The 20,101-nt window shown below is 44.1% G+C and overlaps 1 protein-coding gene across 1 annotated transcript in view; it reads left to right on the top strand.

Annotated features, from left to right (window-relative positions):
* The window catches only part of LOC139416564 (kinesin-like protein KIF1A), a 146,445-nt gene that overhangs the window by 42,103 nt on the left and 84,241 nt on the right, over positions 1-20,101 (top strand). The window contains exons 5-10 of the mRNA XM_071165380.1: positions 415-483; positions 787-965; positions 16,420-16,531; positions 16,939-17,016; positions 18,954-19,019; positions 19,127-19,223. Coding sequence (XP_071021481.1) covers positions 415-483; positions 787-965; positions 16,420-16,531; positions 16,939-17,016; positions 18,954-19,019; positions 19,127-19,223 — 601 coding nt within the window. The remainder of the gene's footprint in view (positions 1-414; positions 484-786; positions 966-16,419; positions 16,532-16,938; positions 17,017-18,953; positions 19,020-19,126; positions 19,224-20,101) is intronic.

The raw sequence follows: 20,101 nt of genomic DNA, 5'->3' as shown, positions 1-20,101 counted from the left end.
AGATATCATCCCTCTGGTCAGCATATACTGTTACCAGGGTTACAACATTACCCAGATATCATCCCTCTGGTCAGCACATACTGTTACCTCTAACACCAGGGTTACAACATTTCAGTACCTTTAAAAAAAATCCCTGGTTTTCCCAGATGGAACATTCCCAGAATCCTGAATTCTCCAATTGCTGGATAACCAGGGAATTTTCGGAAAGTTAGCGAATCATTCACTTAGCCCTCCATGCCTTAACACAAAGGACAGGTGTTGGAAAATAATGAAAGCTAAATTGTGGTGCAACACATTGGATGGTTGATTATTCAGTGTGTCAATGTGTTCGTATCTGTCCCCCGTACATACAAACCAAATATCAGTTGATAATAAATGCTCACTCCAAACCTGTTGCTCTCTTGCCCCCCCTAGATGTGTGAAGACCTTTTCACCAAGTTCAACGACTGTAATAATGACAACACCAAGTCCTACTCTGTGGAGGTACGTACAGTTAACACTACCCATCATGTCACATCCTGTCTTCCTGTAAGGGTCCACTTCCTCTCACTATGGCTTTTTTCTTAATTATTTTCCGTCTTTCCTCAATTCTTAGCATCTCCTTGCCTCCTTCTCAAAACACATTGAAGCCATGGATCCATAGTCCTTCCAAGAATATGAGGAGAGAGGACATGAGGAATTTAAGAAAGATGAAACGAGAAAGAACCTGTGGGAGATGTGACTCTTCGTGACCTCTCCTGTGTTCTAACCATTTTATGCCCCTCCCCCTCCCTCTCTCCTCCTCAGGTGAGCTATATGGAAATCTACTGTGAGCGTGTGCGTGACCTCCTGAACCCTAAGAATAAGGGGAACCTGCGTGTGAGGGAACACCCCCTGATGGGGCCCTACGTAGAGGACCTGTCCAAGCTGGCCGTCACCTCCTACAACGACATCCAGGACCTCATGGACTCTGGAAACAAGGCCAGGTGAGTGGGTGGATGGGTTGATGGTTAGATAGGTAGATGTACAGTGTATGTATGGGTAGGTGGATGCGTGGATGGATGGGTGGGTGGGTTGATGAATCAGAATCAGAACTTAATTGCCATGCAACATTGCCATGGCGCCGGGGGGTAGAGCTGCCGTCTTATTGGCTCTCAACCAGTCATGCTATTTTGTAGTTTCTTCGTATTGTTCGTAACTTTCTTTGTACATAATGTTGCTGCTACTGTCTCTTATGACCGAAAAGAGCTTCTGGACATCAGAACAGAACATCAGAACAGGACATCAGAACAGAACATCAGAACAGAACATCAGAACAGAACATCAGAACTGGGATTACTCACCTCTAATTGGACGAGGAGTTCTTCTTCAATGAGTCGGACGCGATGGATATACTGCAGACACCCAACCAGGCCCTGATCCCCGTGATTCCATGGCGAAGAAAGCGGAGATTCGAGGCAAAAGATCAGGGTGCCTTGTGAGGATCAGGTGACGAGTGGCCTTCCGTCCTGCTAGCTAACGTTCAATCGCTGGAAAATAAATGGGACTTACTGAAGGCACGGCATATCCTACCAACGGGACATTAAAAACTGTAATATCTTATGTTTCACCAAGTCTGGGCTGAATGACGACATCAAGAACATACAGCTGTTATACACTGTATCGGCAGGATAGAACAGATTCACAGCTGGTGCACGATATCTAAGAAAGTTTCAAAGTTTTGCTCGCCTGAGGTAGAGTATCTCATGGTAAGCTGTAGACCACACTATCTACCTAGAGTTTTCATCTGTATTTTTCGTAGCTGTCTACATACCACTGCAGAGCGAGGTTGGCACTAAAACTGCACTAAATGAGCTGTATACCACCATAAGCAAACAGGAAAACGCTCACCCAGAGGTGGCGCTCCTAGTGGCCAGGGACTTTAATGCAGGGAAACTTAAATCAGTTAAAATAATTTCTATGAACATGTTAAATATGCAACCAGAGGGAAAAACATTTATAGACCACCTTTACTCCACACACAGAGAGAAATACAAAGCTCGCCCTCCATTTGGTAATTCTGACCATAACTCTATCCTCCTGATTTCTGCTGACAAGCTAAAATTAAAGCAGGAAGCACCAGTGACTTGGTCTATAAGTGAAATGAAGCAAATGCTAAACTACAGGACTGTTTTGCTAGCACAGGCTGGAAAATGTTCCCGAGATTATTCCGATGGCATTGAGGAGTACTCCACATCAGTCACTGGCTTTATCAATAAGTGCATTGAGGACGTCGTCCCCACAGCGACTGCACGTACATACCCCAACCAGAAGCCATGGATTACAGGCAACATTCGCACTGAGCTAAAGGGTAGAGCTGCCACTTTCAAGGAGTGGGACTCTATCCCGGAAGCTTATAAGAAATCCTGCTATGCCCTCGACGACCTATCAAAAAGTCAAAGTGTCTATACAGGACTATGATCGAATCGTTCTACACCGTTTCCGATGCTCGTCGGATGTGGCAGGGCTTGCTATTACAGACTACAAAGGGAAGCACAGCCGAGAGCTGCCCAGTGAGCTCAATCACTTATATGCTCGCTTCGAGGCAAGTAACGCTGACACATGCATGAGAGCATCAGCTGTTCCGGATGAATGTGTGATCACACTCTCCACAGCCGATGTGAGTAAGACCTTTAAACATGTCAACATTCACAAGGTCGCTGGACCAGACGGATTACCAGGAAGTGTACTCCGAGCATGTGCTGACCAACTGGCAAGTGTCTTCACTGACATTTTCAACCTCTCCCTTTCTGAGTCTGTAATACCAACATGTTTCAAGTAGACCACCATAGTGCCTGTTCCTAAGAACACCGAGGTAACCTTCCTAAATGACTACCGACCCGTAGCACTCATGTCTGTAGCCATGAAAGGCTGGTCATGGCTCACATCAACACCATTATCCCAGAAACCCTAGACCCACTCCAATTTGCATACCGCCCCAACAGAACCAACAGAACCTGTCATCCAGGACCTCTATACCAGGCGGTGTCAGAGGAAGAACCTAGTCATAGACTGTTCTCTCTGCTACTGCACGGCAAGCGGTACTGGAGCACCAAGTCTAGGTCCATAAGACTCCTAAACATCTAATCAAATGGCTACCCAGACTACTTGCACCCCCCCCCCCCCCCCCATACGCTGCTGCTACTCTCTGTTATTATCTATGCATAGCCACTTTAATAACCCTATCTGCATGTACATAACTACCTCAATTACCCGGTGCCCCCGCACATTGACACATTGACTCTACCCCCTGTATATAGTCTCCACATTGACTCTGTACCGTAATACCCTGTATATAGTCTCCACATAGTCTCTGTACCGTAACACCCTGTATATAGCCTCCACATTGACTCTGTACCGGTACCTCCTGTATATAGCCTCCATATTGACTCTGTACCGTAACACCCTGTATATAGCCTCCACATTGACTCTGTACCGGTACCCCCTGTATATAGCCTCCAATTGGACTCTGTACCGGTGCCCCGTGTATATATCCTCCACATTGACTCTGTACCGTAACACCCTGTATATAGCCTCCACATTGACTCTGTACCATAATACTCTGTATATGGCCTCCACATTGACTCTGTACCGTAACACCCTGTATATAGCCTCCACATTGACTCTGTACCGTAACACCCTGTATATAGCCTCCACATTGACTCTGTACCGTAACACCCTGTATATAGCCTCCACATTGACTCTGTACCGTAATACCCTGTAAATAGCCTCCACCTTGACTCTGTACCGTAAACACCCTGTATATAGCCTCGACATTGACTCTGTACCATAACACCCTGTATATAGCCTCCACATTGACTCTGTACCGTAATATGTATATAGCCTCCACATTGACTCTGTCTGTATATATCCTCCACATTGACTCGTAACACCCTGTATATAGCCTCCACATTGACTCTGTACCGTAATACCCTGTATATAGCCTCCACATTGACTCTGTACCAGTACCCCCTGTATATATCCTCCACATTGACTCTGTACCGTAACACCCTGTATATAGCCTCCACATTGACTCTGTACCGTAACACCCTGTATATAGCCTCCACATTGACTCTGTACCATAATACTCTGTATATAGCCTCCACATTGACTCCGTACTGTAATACTCTGTATATAGCCTCCACATTGACACTGTACCAGTACACCCTGTATATAGCCTCCACATTGACTCTGTACCGTAATACCCTGTATATATCCTCCACATTGACTCCGTACTGTAATACCCTGAATATATCCTCCACATTGACTCCGTACTGTAACACCCTGTATATAGCCTCCACATTGACTCCGTACTGTAACACCCTGTATATAGCCTCCACATTGACTCCGTACTGTAATACTCTGTATATAGCCTCCACATTGACTCTGTACCGTAATACCCTGTATAAAGCCTCCACATTGACTCTGTACCGTAATACCCTGTATAAAGCCTCCACATTGACTCTGTACCGTAATACCCTGAATATAGCCTCCACATTGACTCTGTACCGTAATACCCTGTATATAGCCTCCACATTGACTCTGTACCGTAATACCCTGTATAAAGCCTCCACATTGACTCTGTACCGTAATACCCTGTATAAAGCCTCCACATTGACTCTGTACCGTAATACCCTGAATATAGCCTCCACATTGACTCTGTACCGTAATACCCTGTATATAGCCTCCACATTGACTCCGTACTGTAATACTCTGTATATAGCCTCCACATTGACTCCGTACTGTAATACTCTGTATATAGCCTCCACATTGACTCTGTACCGTAACACCCTGTGTATAGCCTCCACATTGACTCTGTACCATAATACTCTGTATATAGCCTCCACATTGACTCTGTACCGTAACACCCTGTATATAGCCTCCAAATTGACTCTGTACCATAATACTCTGTATATAGCCTCCACATTGACTCCGTACTGTAATACTCTGTATATAGCCTCCACATTGACTCTGTACCAGTACACCCTGTATATAGCCTCCACATTGACTCTGTACCGTAATACCCTGTATATATCCTCCACATTGACTCCGTACTGTAATACCCTGAATATATCCTCCACATTGACTCCGTACTGTAATACCCTGTATATAGCCTCCACATTGACTCTGTACCGTAACACCCTGTATATAGCCTCCACATTGACTCTGTACCGTAATACCCTGTATATAGCCTCCACATAGACTCTGTACCAGTACTCCCTGTATATATCCTCCACATTGACTCTGTACCGTAACACCCTGTATATAGCCTCCACAATGACTCTGTACCGGTACCCCCTGTATATCGCCTCCACATTGACTCTGTACCGTAACACCCTGTGTATAGCCTCCACATTGACTCTGTACCATAATACTCTGTATATAGCCTCCACATTGACTCTGTACCGTAACATCCTGTATATAGCCTCCACATTGACTCTGTACCGTAACACCCTGTATATAGCCTCCACCTTGACTCTGTACCGTAAACACCCTGTATATAGCCTCCACATTGACTCTGTACCATAATACCCTGTATATAGCCTCCACATTGACTCTGTACCGTAAAACCCTGTATATAGCCTCCACATTGACTCTGTACCGTAACACCCTGTATATATCCTCCACATTGACTCTGTACCGTAACACCCTGTATATAGCCTCCACAATGACTCTGTACCGGTACCCCCTGTATATCGCCTCCACATTGACTCTGTACCGTAACACCCTGTGTATAGCCTCCACATTGACTATTTACCATAATACTCTGTATATAGCCTCCACATTGACTCTGTACCGTAACACCCTGTATATAGCCTCCACATTGACTCTGTACCATAATACTCTGTATATAGCCTCCACATTGACTCCGTACTGTAATACTCTGTATATAGCCTCCACATTGACTCTGTACCAGTACACCCTGTATATAGCCTCCACATTGACTCTGTACCGTAATACCCTGTATATATCCTCCACATTGACTCCGTACTGTAATACCCTGAATATATCCTCCACATTGACACCGTACTGTAATACCCTGTATATATCCTCCACATTGACTCCGCACTGTAACACCCTGTATATAGCCTCCACATTGATTCCGTACTGGAACACCCTGTATATAGCCTCCACATTGACTCCGTACTGTAATACTCTGTATATAGCCTCCACATTGACTCTGTACCGTAATACCCTGTATAAAGCCTCCACATTGACTCTGTATCGTAAAACCCTGTATATAGCCTCCACATTGACTCTGTAATACCCTGAATATATCCTCCACATTACCGTACTGTAATACCCTGTATATATCCTCCACATTGACTCCGCACTGTAACACCCTGTATATAGCCTCCACATTGACTCTGTACCGTAATACCCTGTATATAGCCTCCACATTGACTCCGTACTGTAATACTCTGTATATATCCTCCACATTGACTCTGTACCGTAACACCCTGTATATAGCCTCCACAATGACTCTGTACCGGTACCCCCTGTATATCGCCTCCACATTGACTCTGTACCGTAACACCCTGTGTATAGCCTCCACATTGACTCTGTACCATAATACTCTGTATATAGCCTCCACATTGACTCTGTACCGTAACATCCTGTATATAGCCTCCACATTGACTCTGTACCATAACACCCTGTATATAGCCTCCACATTGACTCTGTACCGTAAAACCCTGTATATAGCCTCCACATTGACTCTGTACCATAACACCCTGTATATAGCCTCCACATTGACTCTGTACCGTAATACCCTGTATATAGCCTCCACATTGACTCTGTAGCAGTACCCCCTGTATATATCCTCCACATTGACTCTGTACCGTAACACCCTGTATATAGCCTCCACATTGACTCTGTACCGTAACACCCTGTATATAGCCTCCACATTGACTCTGTACCGTAAACACCCTGTATATAGCCTCCACATTGACTCTGTACCGGTACCCCCTGTATATAGCCTCCACATTGACTCTGTACCGTAACACCCTGTATATAGCTTCCACATTGACTCTGTACCATAATACTCTGTATATAGCCTCCACATTGACTCCGTACTGTAATACTATGTATATATCCTCCACATTGACTCCGTACTGTAATACCCTGTATATATCCTCCACATTGACTCCGTACTGTAATACCCTGTATATATCCTCCACATTGACTCCGTACTGTAACACCCTGTATATAGCCTCCACATTGACTCCGTACTGTAACACCCTGTATATAGCCTCCACATTGACTCCGTACTGTAATACTCTGTATATAGCCTCCACATTGACTCTGTACCGTAATACCCTGTATAAAGCCTCCACATTGACTCTGTACCGTAACACCCTGTATATAGCCTCCACAATGACTCTGTACCGGTACCCCCTGTATATCGCCTCCACATTGACTCTGTACCGTAACACCCTGTGTATAGCCTCCACATTGACTCTGTACCATAATACTCTGTATATAGCCTCCACATTGACTCTGTACCGTAACATCCTGTATATAGCCTCCACATTGACTCTGTACCGTAACACCCTGTATATAGCCTCCACCTTGACTCTGAACCGTAAACACCCTGTATAAAGCCTCCACATTGACTCTGTACCGTAACACCCTGTATATAGCCTCCACATTGACTCTGTACCGTAAAACCCTGTATATAGACTCCACATTGACTCTGTACCGTAACACCCTGTATATAGCCTCCACATTGACTCTGTACCGTAATACCCTGTATATAGCCTCCACATTGACTCTGTACCAGTATCCCCTGCATATATCCTCCACATTGACTCTGTACCGTAAACACCCTGTATATAGCCTCCACATTGACTCTGTATCGGTACCCCCTGTATATAGCCTCCACATTGACTCTGTACCGTAACACCCTGTATATAGCCTCCACATTGACTCTGTACCATAATACCCTGTATAAAGCCTCCACATTGACTCCGTACTGTAATACTCTGTATATAGCCTCCACATTGACTCCGTACTGTAATACTCTGTATATAGCCTCCACATTGACTCCGTACTGTAATACTCTGTATATAGCCTCCACATTGACTCTGTACGTAATACCCTGTATATAGCCTCCACATTGACTCTGTACGTAATAACCTGTATATAGCCTCCACATTGACTCTGTACCATAACACCCTGTATATAGCCTCCACATTGACTCTGTACCGTAACACCCTGTGTATAGCCTCCACATTGACTCTGTACCATAATACTCTGTATATAGCCTCCACATTGACTCTGTACCGTAACATCCTGTATATAGCCTCCACATTGACTCTGTACCGTAACACCCTGTATATAGCCTCCACCTTGACTCTGTACCGTAAACACCCTGTATAAAGCCTCCACATTGACTCTGTACCGTAACACCCTGTATATAGCCTCCACATTGACTCTGTACCGTAAAACCCTGTATATAGACTCCACATTGACTCTGTACCGTAATACCCTGTATATAGCCTCCACATTGACTCTGTACCAGTATCCCCTGCATATATCCTCCACATTGACTCTGTACCGTAACACCCTGTATATAGCCTCCACATTGACTCTGTACCGTAACACCCTGTATATAGCCTCCACATTGACTCTGTACCGTAAACACCCTGTATATAGCCTCCACATTGACTCTGTATCGGTACCCCCTGTATATAGCCTCCACATTGACTCTGTACCGTAACACCCTGTATATAGCCTCCACATTGACTCTGTACCATAATACCCTGTATAAAGCCTCCACATTGACTCCGTACTGTAATACTCTGTATATAGCCTCCACATTGACTCCGTACTGTAATACTCTGTATATAGCCTCCACATTGACTCCGTACTGTAATACTCTGTATATAGCCTCCACATTGACTCCGTACTGTAATACTCTGTATATAGCCTCCACATTGACTCCGTACTGTAATACTCTGTATATAGCCTCCACATTGACTCCGTACTGTAATACTCTGTATATAGCCTCCACATTGACTCCGTACTGTAATACTCTGTATATAACCTCCACATTGACTCCGTACTGTAATACTCTGTATATAACCTCCACATTGACTCCGTACTGTAATACTCTGTATATAACCTCCACATTGACTCCGTACTGTAATACTCTGTATATAACCTCCACATTGACTCCGTACTGTAATACTCTGTATATAACCTCCACATTGACTCCGTACTGTAATACTCTGTATATAGCCTCCACATTGACTCCGTACTGTAATACTCTGTATATAGCCTCCACATTGACTCCGTACTGTAATACTCTGTATATAACCTCCACATTGACTCCGTACTGTAATACTCTGTATATAGCCTCCACATTGACTCTGTACTGTAATACTCTGTATATAGCCTCCACATTGACTCCGTACTGTAATACTCTGTATATAGCCTCCACATTGACTCCGTACTGTAATACTCTGTATATAACCTCCACATTGACTCCGTACTGTAATACCCTGTATATATCCTCCACATTGACTCCGTACTGTAATACTCTGTATATAGCCTCCACATTGACTCCGTACTGTAATACTCTGTATATAACCCCGCTTCTGTTATTTACTGTTGCTTTTTCATTACTTTTTTTTCTTCTCTTACTTTTTAAAACGTTTTTTTTTTCTTAAAACTGCATTGCTGGGTAAGGGCTTGTAAGTTGTAAGCATTTCATTGTAAGGTCTACATCTGTGTATTCAGCACGTGACAAATAACATTTGATTTGATTTGAAACCATGTTACTAGGAATTTATCTTGGCGTTGGATGTATGGATGGATGGATGATTGGGTGGGTGAACAGATTAATGGATGAATGAATGAATGAATGAATGAATGGGTGATTGAACGGATGGATTAAGGATGGATGATATATGACAGCCAGGGTTTTATTTTCTTTGGGGTGTAATTCAAATGGGATTTTATTCTAAAGATTGTGGCTTTGTTCCAATATCCACACTAGCAATACCACTTAGCCTCAGGCATTATATACTGAGCCTGCATTCTAAATGGAACACAGGCTCTGTTTGAGAAGGTTTGGTTTGAGTCCCAAATATCTCTCTATTCCCTATGTAGTGCACTACTTTTGAACATAGGGGCTACTTTTCCGTTTGGGATGTGCAACCTTGGTGAGGTGAAGTTTCCATACTGTACCATGTTGGCCGTGAATTAATAGAGTCATTAATTACAAAATGTCGTGTTGATGAGGGAATTTACTGCATGGGAAGACTTGAACTAACTAACAGACCAGAATAGATGTTCATTAACTAACACGTTAAAGACATGGTGGTAGTAGAGTGGAGACGCGTAGACGGAGAAAACTAGGATACTCCAGCAGAAAGACAGGACAAAACAAAGCAACAATGAATGATTGAAGTTCCAGACTTGTCCGTGCTGCAACTGTAAGGCAGTGAAACAAGACTCTGTAAAGGGGTGTGTAACCGGTGGCAGTGAAACAAGACTCTGTAAAGGGGTGTGTAACCGGTGGCAGTGAAACAAGACTCTGTAAAGGGGTGTGTAACTGGTGGCAGTGAAACAAGACTCTGTAAAGGGGTGTGTAACTGGTAGCAGTGAAACAAGACTCTGTAAAGGGGTGTGTAACTGGTGGCAGTGAAACAAGACTCTGTAAAGGGGTGTGTAACTGGTGGCAGTGACTCTGTAAAGGGGTGTGTAACTGGTGGCAGTGAAACAAGACTCTGTAAAGGGGTGTGTAACTGGTGGCAGTGACTCTGTAAAGGGGTGTGTAACTGGTGACAGTGAAACAAGACTCTGTAAAGGGGTGTGTAACTGGTGGCAGTGAAACAAGACTCTGTAAAGGGGTGTGTAACTGGTGGCAGTGAAACAAGACTCTGTAAAGGGGTGTGTAACTGGTGGCAGTGACTCTGTAAAGGGGTGTGTAACTGGTGACAGTGAAACAAGACTCTGTAAAGGGGTGTGTAACTGGTGGCAGTGAAACAAGACTCTGTAAAGGGGTGTGTAACTGGTGACAGTGACTCTGTAAAGGGGTGTGTAACTGGTGACAGTGACTCTGTAAAGGGGTGTGTAACTGGTGACAGTGAAACAAGACTCTGTAAAGGGGTGTGTAACTGGTGACAGTGAAACAAGACTCTGTAAAGGGGTGTGTAACTGGTGACAGTGACTCTGTAAAGGGGTGTGTAACTGGTAGCAGTGAAACAAGACTCTGTAAAGGGGTGTGTAACTGGTGGCAGTGAAACAAGACTCTGTAGAGGGGTGTGTAACTGGTGGCAGTGAAACAAGACTCTGTAAAGGGGAGTGTAACTGGTGGCAGTGACTCTGTAAAGGGGTGTGTAACTGGTAGCAGTGAAACAAGACTCTGTAAAGGGGTGTGTAACTGGTGGCAGTGACTCTGTAAAGGGGTGTGTAACCGGTGGCAGTGAAACAAGACTCTGTAAAGGGGTGTGTAACCGGTGGCAGTGAAACAAGACTCTGTAAAGGGGTGTGTAACTGGTGGCAGTGAAACAAGACTCTGTAGAGGGGTGTGTAACTGGTGGCAGTGAAACAAGACTCTGTAAAGGGGTGTGTAACTGGTGGCAGTGACTCTGTAAAGGGGTGTGTAACTGGTGGCAGTGAAACAAGACTCTGTAGAGGGGTGTGTAACTGGTGGCAGTGAAACAAGACTCTGTAAAGGGGTGTGTAACCGGTGGCAGTGAAACAAGACTCTGTAAAGGGGTGTGTAACTGGTAGCAGTGAAACAAGACTCTGTAAAGGGGTGTGTAACTGGTGGCAGTGACTCTGTAAAGGGGTGTGTAACTGGTAGCAGTGAAACAAGACTCTGTAAAGGGGTGTGTAACTGGTGGCAGTGACTCTGTAAAGGGGAGTGTAACTGGTAGCAGTGACTCTGTAAAGGGGTGTGTAACTGGTAGCAGTGACTCTGTAAAGGGGTGTGTAACTGGTGGCAGTGAAACAAGACTCTGTAAAGGGGTGTGTAACTGGTGACAGTGACTCTGTAAAGGGGTGTGTAACTGGTGGCAGTGAAACAAGACTCTGTAAAGGGGTGTGTAACTGGTAGCAGTGAAACAAGACTCTGTAAAGGGATGTGTAACTGGTGGCAGTGAAACAAGACTCTGTAAAGGGGTGTGTAACTGGTGGCAGTGACTCTGTAAAGGGGTGTGTAACCGGTGGCAGTGAAACAAGACTCTGTAAAGGGGTGTGTAACTGGTAGCAGTGACTCTGTAAAGGGGAGTGTAACTGGTGGCAGTGAAACAAGACTCTGTAAAGGGGTGTGTAACCGGTGGCAGTGAAACAAGACTCTGTAAAGGGGTGTGTAACTGGTGGCAGTGACTCTGTAAAGGGGTGTGTAACTGGTGGCAGTGACTCTGTAAAGGGGAGTGTAACTGGTAGCAGTGAAACAAGACTCTGTAAAGGGGTGTGTAACTGGTGGCAGTGAAACAAGACTCTGTAAAGGGGTGTGTAACTGGTAGCAGTGAAACAAGACTCTGTAAAGGGGTGTGTAACTGGTGGCAGTGAAACAAGACTCTGTAAAGGGGTGTGTAACTGGTGACAGTGACTCTGTAAAGGGGAGTGTAACTGGTAGCAGTGAAACAAGACTCTGTAAAGGGGTGTGTAACTGGTGGCAGTGACTCTGTAAAGGGGTGTGTAACTGGTGGCAGTGACTCTGTAAAGGGGTGTGTAACTGGTGACAGTGAAACAAGACTCTGTAAAGGGGTGTGTAACTGGTGGCAGTGAAACAAGACTCTGTAAAGGGGTGTGTAACTGGTGACAGTGAAACAAGACTCTGTAAAGGAGTGTGTAACTGGTGACAGTGAAACAAGACTCTGTAAAGGGGTGTGTAACTGGTGGCAGTGAAACAAGACTCTGTAAAGGGGTGTGTAACCGGTGGCAGTGAAACAAGACTCTGTAGAGGGGTGTGTAACTGGTGGCAGTGACTCTGTAAAGGGGTGTGTAACTGGTGGCAGTGAAACAAGACTCTGTAAAGGGGTGTGTAACTGGTGGCAGTGACTCTGTAAAGGGGTGTGTAACTGGTAGCAGTGAAACAAGACTCTGTAAAGGGGTGTGTAACTGGTGGCAGTGACTCTGTAAAGGGGTGTGTAACTGGTGGCAGTGAAACAAGACTCTGTAAAGGGGTGTGTAACTGGTGGCAGTGAAACAAGACTCTGTAAAGGGGTGTGTAACTGGTAGCAGTGAAACAAGACTCTGTAAAGGGGTGTGTAACTGGTGGCAGTGACTCTGTAAAGGGGTGTGTAACTGGTGGCAGTGAAACAAGACTCTGTAAAGGGGTGTGTAACTGGTAGCAGTGAAACAAGACTCTGTAAAGGGGTGTGTAACCGGTGGCAGTGAAACAAGACTCTGTAAAGGGGTGTGTAACTGGTGGCAGTGAAACAAGACTCTGTAAAGGGGTGTGTAACTGGTGACAGTGACTCTGTAAAGGGGTGTGTAACCGGTGGCAGTGAAACAAGACTCTGTAAAGGGGTGTGTAACTGGTGGCAGTGAAACAAGACTCTGTAAAGGGGTGTGTAACTGGTGACAGTGACTCTGTAAAGGGGTGTGTAACTGGTAGCAGTGAAACAAGACTCTGTAAAGGGGTGTGTAACTGGTGGCAGTGAAACAAGACTCTGTAAAGGGGTGTGTAACTGGTGACAGTGACTCTGTAAAGGGGTGTGTAACTGGTGGCAGTGAAACAAGACTCTGTAGAGGGGTGTGTAACCGGTGGCAGTGAAACAAGACTCTGTAAAGGGGTGTGTAACCGGTGGCAGTGAAGTCAGATGCAGGAGAGCAGAACTAGGTAATAGCCAGAGCTGTTTTAATTCAAAACCAACGGCATAAAGAAATAACCAAAACCCTGACGCGGTACCAGTAAACAAGTGCACAAGCACTTACAAACAAACAATTCCGCACAAAGACATGGGGTGGGGAACAGAATTAAATACACAACACTTCATGAGGGAAATGAGAACCAGGTGTGTGTAGGAAAACAAGACAAAACAAATGGAAAATTAAAAGTGGATGGACGATGGCTAGGAGACCGGTGACGCCGAACGCCGCCCGAACAAGGAGCGGAACCGACTTGGGTTGAAGTCGTGACAGCAACACATTGGAACCAAATCCCATTGCTCTGTCAATGATAAATGACTCAATGATTCATGAATCAGTTAATGAATCAACTGATTTCTCTACATCAGGCAGTTCAGTAACATTTGAAATCTCCATTGACTTACTGACGTGTACCATCTTGATCTGTAGCAGTACACACCTCAGTGTAGATACATCAGTCAGACAGCACTGTGCTCTGTCCATCCATCTACCCCTCCACTGTGCTGGGTCCATCCATTCACAGGCCTCTACCGAGGTGTCAGGCCTCTACCGAGGTGTCAGGCCTCTACCGAGGTGTCAGGCCTCTACCGAGGTGGCAGGGCTCTACCGAGGTGGCAGGCCTCTACCGAGGTGTCAGGCCTCTACCGAGGTGTCAGGGCTCTACCGAAGTGTCAGGCCTCTACCGAGGTGTCAGGCCTCTACCGAGGTGTCAGGCCTCTACCGAGGTGGCAGGGCTCTACCGAGGTGTCAGGGCTCTACCGAGGTGTCAGGCCTCTACCGAGGTGGCAGGGCTCTACTGAGGTGTCAGGCCTCTACCGAGGTGGCAGGGCTCTACCGAGGTGGCAGGGCTCTACCGAGGTGGCAGGGCTCTACTGAGGTGTCAGGCCTCTACCGAGGTTTCAGGCCTCTACCGAGGTGGCAGGCCTCTACCGAGGTGTCAGGCCTCTACCGAGGTGTCAGGCCTCTACCAAGGTGGCAGGCCTCTACCGAGGTGTCAGGCCTCTACCGAGGTGGCAGGATCGAACACTGTATTTCCAGTTCTTTCTGTTTTTCATCCCAATGTGAAAAGAGCAGCAGGATGAAAAATAGAAATGGTTGTGTTGCACTGCGACTCTCTACCGCACGATATCACTCAATGCGGCTTGGACAGAACTTTAACCTCCCTAGAAATGTATCACACTACAATACTATTCTTCCTCAGTACACTCCTCACTGCTGCTGGGCTGAACTTTAGGCTCCCTACGAATTACCACATTGTCTCTTGTCTCATTAGCTCTAAGCTAACCATAGCAACTAAACAGTAGCAGAACCAGTCGCTGATGGCCCCGCTTAAAACGCCTCAAGTTGAATGCAACGTGTCATTAGGAAGACGATAATTGATGTTTTGGTTGCTAGAGAGTGTTAGGGGAAATTAGTTTTAATTTATCTGTCGTTTGGCATATCTTGTTGAAATTAATTTTTGCGCCCGGATAAAACTGTTCACCGTGGAGGTTTGTATGCTTTATTAGCTAGATGGATCATTGATCTCAAATGACTCAGACATTTCACTTGTTATTGTTCTTCTGTCTCAACGTGAGTAGATTTCACTAGTGTTACATCACACAGTAGGTTCTGTACATACTAGTCCCATCGGGCGGCGCACAATTGGCCTCAGCGTCGTCCGGGTTACGGTTTGGCCGGGGTAAGCCGTCATTGTAAAATAAGAATTTGGTCTTAACTGACTTGTCAAGTTACATAAATATTAAATAAATGTTAGATAATGTTAAATACATGTTAGATAAATGTTAGATAAATGTTAGATAAATGTTAGATAAATGTTAAGTAAATGTTAAGTAAATGTTAAGTAAATGTTAGATAAATGTTAGATAAATGTTAGATAAATGTTAAGTAAATGTTAAGTAAATGTTAGATAAATGTTAAGTAAATGTTAAGTAAATGTTAGATAAATGTTAAGTAAATGTTAAGTACATGTTAGATAAATGTTAGATAAATGTTAGATAAATGTTAAGTAAATGTTAAGTAAATGTTAAGTAAATGTTAGATAAATGTTAAGTAAATGTTAAGTAAATGTTAGATAAATGTTAGATAAATGTTAGATAAATGTTAAGTAAATGTTAGATAAATGTTAAGTAAATGTTAAGTAAATGTTAGATAAATGTTAAGTAAATGTTAGATAAATGTTAAGTAAATGTTAGATAAATGTTAAGTAAATGTTAGATAAATGTTAAGTAAATGTTAGATAAATGTTAAGTAAATGTTAAGTAAATGTTAGATAAATGGTGGATAAATAAATAAAAAGGGCATTACACGGTAGGTTCTGTACACTGTCTGGAAATAGAATCCATGGAAAGGTGTGGGAACCTCTAACATTGGAAATCTGACTGGTGAACTCATGGGTATTTCTGTGGTGTTTCATCATGCAGTATGCTCTGTCATGTTCAGTGGCGCACCAAGGACAAATTAGTGTTCCTTATTGGACAAGTCCAGGAAAGTTACTTCCTGTTTCAGTCAGTTTTCTTCAGTTTGGTACCAAGTGAACATTACCCAACATTCCCTTGTTCTCTGCAGGACGGTGGCCGCCACCAACATGAACGAGACCAGCAGTCGCTCCCACGCCGTGTTCAACATTATCTTCACACAGAAACGCCTCGACGCTGAGACTGATAACACCTCAGAGAAGGTAGGAAGGGCGCCGTCTCAGCCCGAGGGGTCTCTCTTCATATACAGTACAATAAAATGCAACCAGAGCTCTCTCTCCTCATCCCTTCTAAAAAAATATCAGAGGGATGCCAAAGAGAAGGGATGGGAGGAGTTTGAGATTCATCCCATCTCCCTTAGCTGCTTGAACTCTGTGACTTTAAGCCTGTTGAAAAAAAAAAAGCTATTCATCGCTGTTTTTGCTACCAGTTGTGGGGCTGCCGCTTGCCTCTGAGTCTGAGGGCGCTTGGAAATGTGTCTGTGCCATTGTGATGGAGGGTGTCTTGTGCCAACTGTTGAATGAATTAGTTTTGAAAATAAATGACTTTGGCTGCGTTTTCAGTCAACTCATGCGTTTCTCTGCGCTATCATTGATGTTTTCTGTCACAGGTCAGCAAAATCAGCCTGGTGGATTTGGCCGGCAGCGAGAGGGCCGACTCCACAGGCGCCAAGGGGACCCGGCTCAAGGTGAGACGTTCTCCTTCCTCTTCCTCCTCCTCCTCTCCCTCTGCCTCTCTGTTGCATAGTTTTCAAGTTTTTAGTCTATTTGTTCATGTGTAATTAATACATTTAAAATCTTGCAATTGAATATACTGCTGGCAGTGAGGACCCCTATACCTAGGGTGTATATTGGTGAAGTGATTGAGTTGCTGTTGACTATATTAACCATGTTGACCATGTTGACCATGTTGACCATGTTGACTATATTGACTATATTGACCATGTTGACCATGTTGACCATATTGACCATGTTGACCATGTTGACCATATTGACCATGTTGACCATGTGACCATATTGACCATATTGACCATGTTGACCATATTGACCATGTTGACTATATTGACCATGTTGACCACGTTGAGCATGTTGACCATGTGACCAGGTTGACCATATTGACCATATTGACCATGTTGACCATGTTGACCATGTTGACTATATTGACCATGTTGACCATGTTGACCATGTTGACCATGTGACCAGGTTGACCATATTGACCATGTTGACCATGTTGACCATATTGACCATGTTGACAATGTTGACCATATTGACCATGTTGACCATGTGACCATATTGACCATATTGACCATTTTGACCATATTGACCATGTTGACTATATTGACCATGTTGACCACGTTGAGCATGTTGACCATGTGACCAGGTTGACCATATTGACCATGTTGACCATGTTGACCATGTGACCATATTGACCATATTGACCATGTTGACCATATTGACCATGTTGACCATATTGACCATGTTGACTATATTGACCATGTTGACCATGTGACCAGGTTGACCATATTGACCATATTGACCATGTTGACCATATTGACCATGTTGACCATATTGACCATATTGACCATGTTGACTATATTGACCATGTTGACCATATTGACCATGTTGACTATATTAACCATGTTGACCATGTTGACCATGTTGACCATGTGACCAGGTTGACCACATTGACCATATTGACCATGTTGACCATATTGACCATGTTGACCATGTTGACCATGTTGACCATGTGACCAGGTTGACCATATTGACCATATTGACCATGTTGACCATGTTGACCATATTGACCATGTTGACCATATTGACCATGTTGAGTTGACTATATTGACCATGTTGACCATGTTGACCATGTTGACCATGTGACCAGGTTGACCATATTGACCATATTGACCATGTTGACCATATTGACCATGTTGACCATGCTCACCATATTGACCATATTGACCATGTTGACCATGTTGACCATGTTGACTATATTGACCATGTTGACTATATTGACCATATTGACCATGTTGACCATGCTGGTCATGTTGGTCATGTTGACCATGTTGGTCATGTTGACCATATTGACTATGTTGACCATATTGACCATGTTGACCATATTGACCATATTGACCATGCTGGTCATGTTGACCATGTTGACCATGCTGATCCTGTTGACCATGTCGACCATGCTGGCCATGTTGACCATATTGACCATGTTAACCATGCTGGTCATGTTGACCATAAAGACCATGTTAGTCATGTTGGTCATGTTGACCATGTTAACCATGCTGGTCATGTTGACCATGTTGACCATATTGACCATGTTGACCATGCTGGTCATGTTGACCATGTTGACCAGATTGACCATCTTGACCATGTTGGTCATGTTGACCATGTTGGTCATATTGACCATGTTGACCATGCTGGTCATATTAGTCATGTTGACCATGCTGGTCATGTTGGTCATATTGACCATGTTGACCATGCTGGTCATATTAGTCATGTTGACCATGCTGGTCATGTTGGTCATATTGACCATGTTGGTCATATTAGTCATGTTGACCATGCTGGTCATGTTGGTCATATTGACCATGTTGACCATATTACTCCTTGACTGCTACAGGAAGGAGCGAACATCAACAAATCACTGACCACTCTGGGGAAAGTAATCTCTGCTTTGGCCGAAGTGGTACGTATCATTTTTATGTCATATATCAAACATGCATCATTCATCATTTTTTTTGGACAATATATAAGGTGGAAATTAAAGTTTCTCTTTTATGATTCACTTTGTAGGATTCTGCACAAAATAAGAACAAGAAGAAAAAGAAAGTGGAGAGTCACATCCCTTACAGAGACTCTGTGTTGACCTGGCTACTGAGAGAGAACTTAGGTGGGAGCCTTTAACTTTACAGAGATTCTGTGTTGACCCGGCTACTGAGAGAGAACTTAGGTGGGAACCTTTATAACTTTACAGAGATTCTGTGTTGACCTGGCTACTGAGAGAGAACTTAGGTGGGAACCTTTATAACTTTACAGATATTCTGTGTTGACCTGGCTACTGAGAGAGAACTTAGGTGGGAACCTTTAACTTTACAGAGATTCTGTGTTGACCCGGCTACTGAGAGAGAACTTACATAGGAACCTTTAACTTTACAGAGATTCTGTGTTGACCTGGCTACTGAGAGAGAACTTAGGTGGGAACCTTTAACTTTACAGAGACTCTGTGTTGACCTGGCTACTGAGAGAGAACTTAGGTAGGAACCTTTATAACTTTACAGAGATTATTTGTTGACCTGGCTACTGAGAGAGAACTTAGGTGGGAACCTTTATAACTTTACAGAGATTCTGTGTTGACCTGGCTACTGAGAGAGAACTTAGGTGGGAACCTTTATAACTTTACAGAGATTCTGTGTTGACCTGGCTACTGAGAGAGAACTTAGGTGGGAACCTTTATAAGATTCTGTGTTGACCTGGCTACTGAGAGAGAACTTAGGTGGGAGCCTTTAACTTTACAGAGATTCTGTGTTGACCTGGCTACTGAGAGAGAACTTAGGTAGGAACCTTTAACTTTACAGAGATTATGTGTTGACCTGGCTACTGAGAGAGAACTTAGGTGGGAACCTTTATAACTTTACAGAGATTCTGTGTTGACCTGGCTACTGAGAGAGAACTTAGGTGGGAACCTTTATAACTTTACAGAGATTCTGTGTTGACCTGGCTACTGAGAGAGAACTTAGGTGGGAACCTTTATAAGATTCTGTGTTGACC

This window comes from Oncorhynchus clarkii, chromosome 1, assembly GCF_045791955.1.
Source record: "Oncorhynchus clarkii lewisi isolate Uvic-CL-2024 chromosome 1, UVic_Ocla_1.0, whole genome shotgun sequence".
Taxonomy (NCBI): domain Eukaryota; kingdom Metazoa; phylum Chordata; class Actinopteri; order Salmoniformes; family Salmonidae; genus Oncorhynchus; species Oncorhynchus clarkii.
The sequence above is the reverse complement of the archived record's forward strand: the minus strand, read 5'-3'. Positions and strand labels throughout refer to the sequence as shown.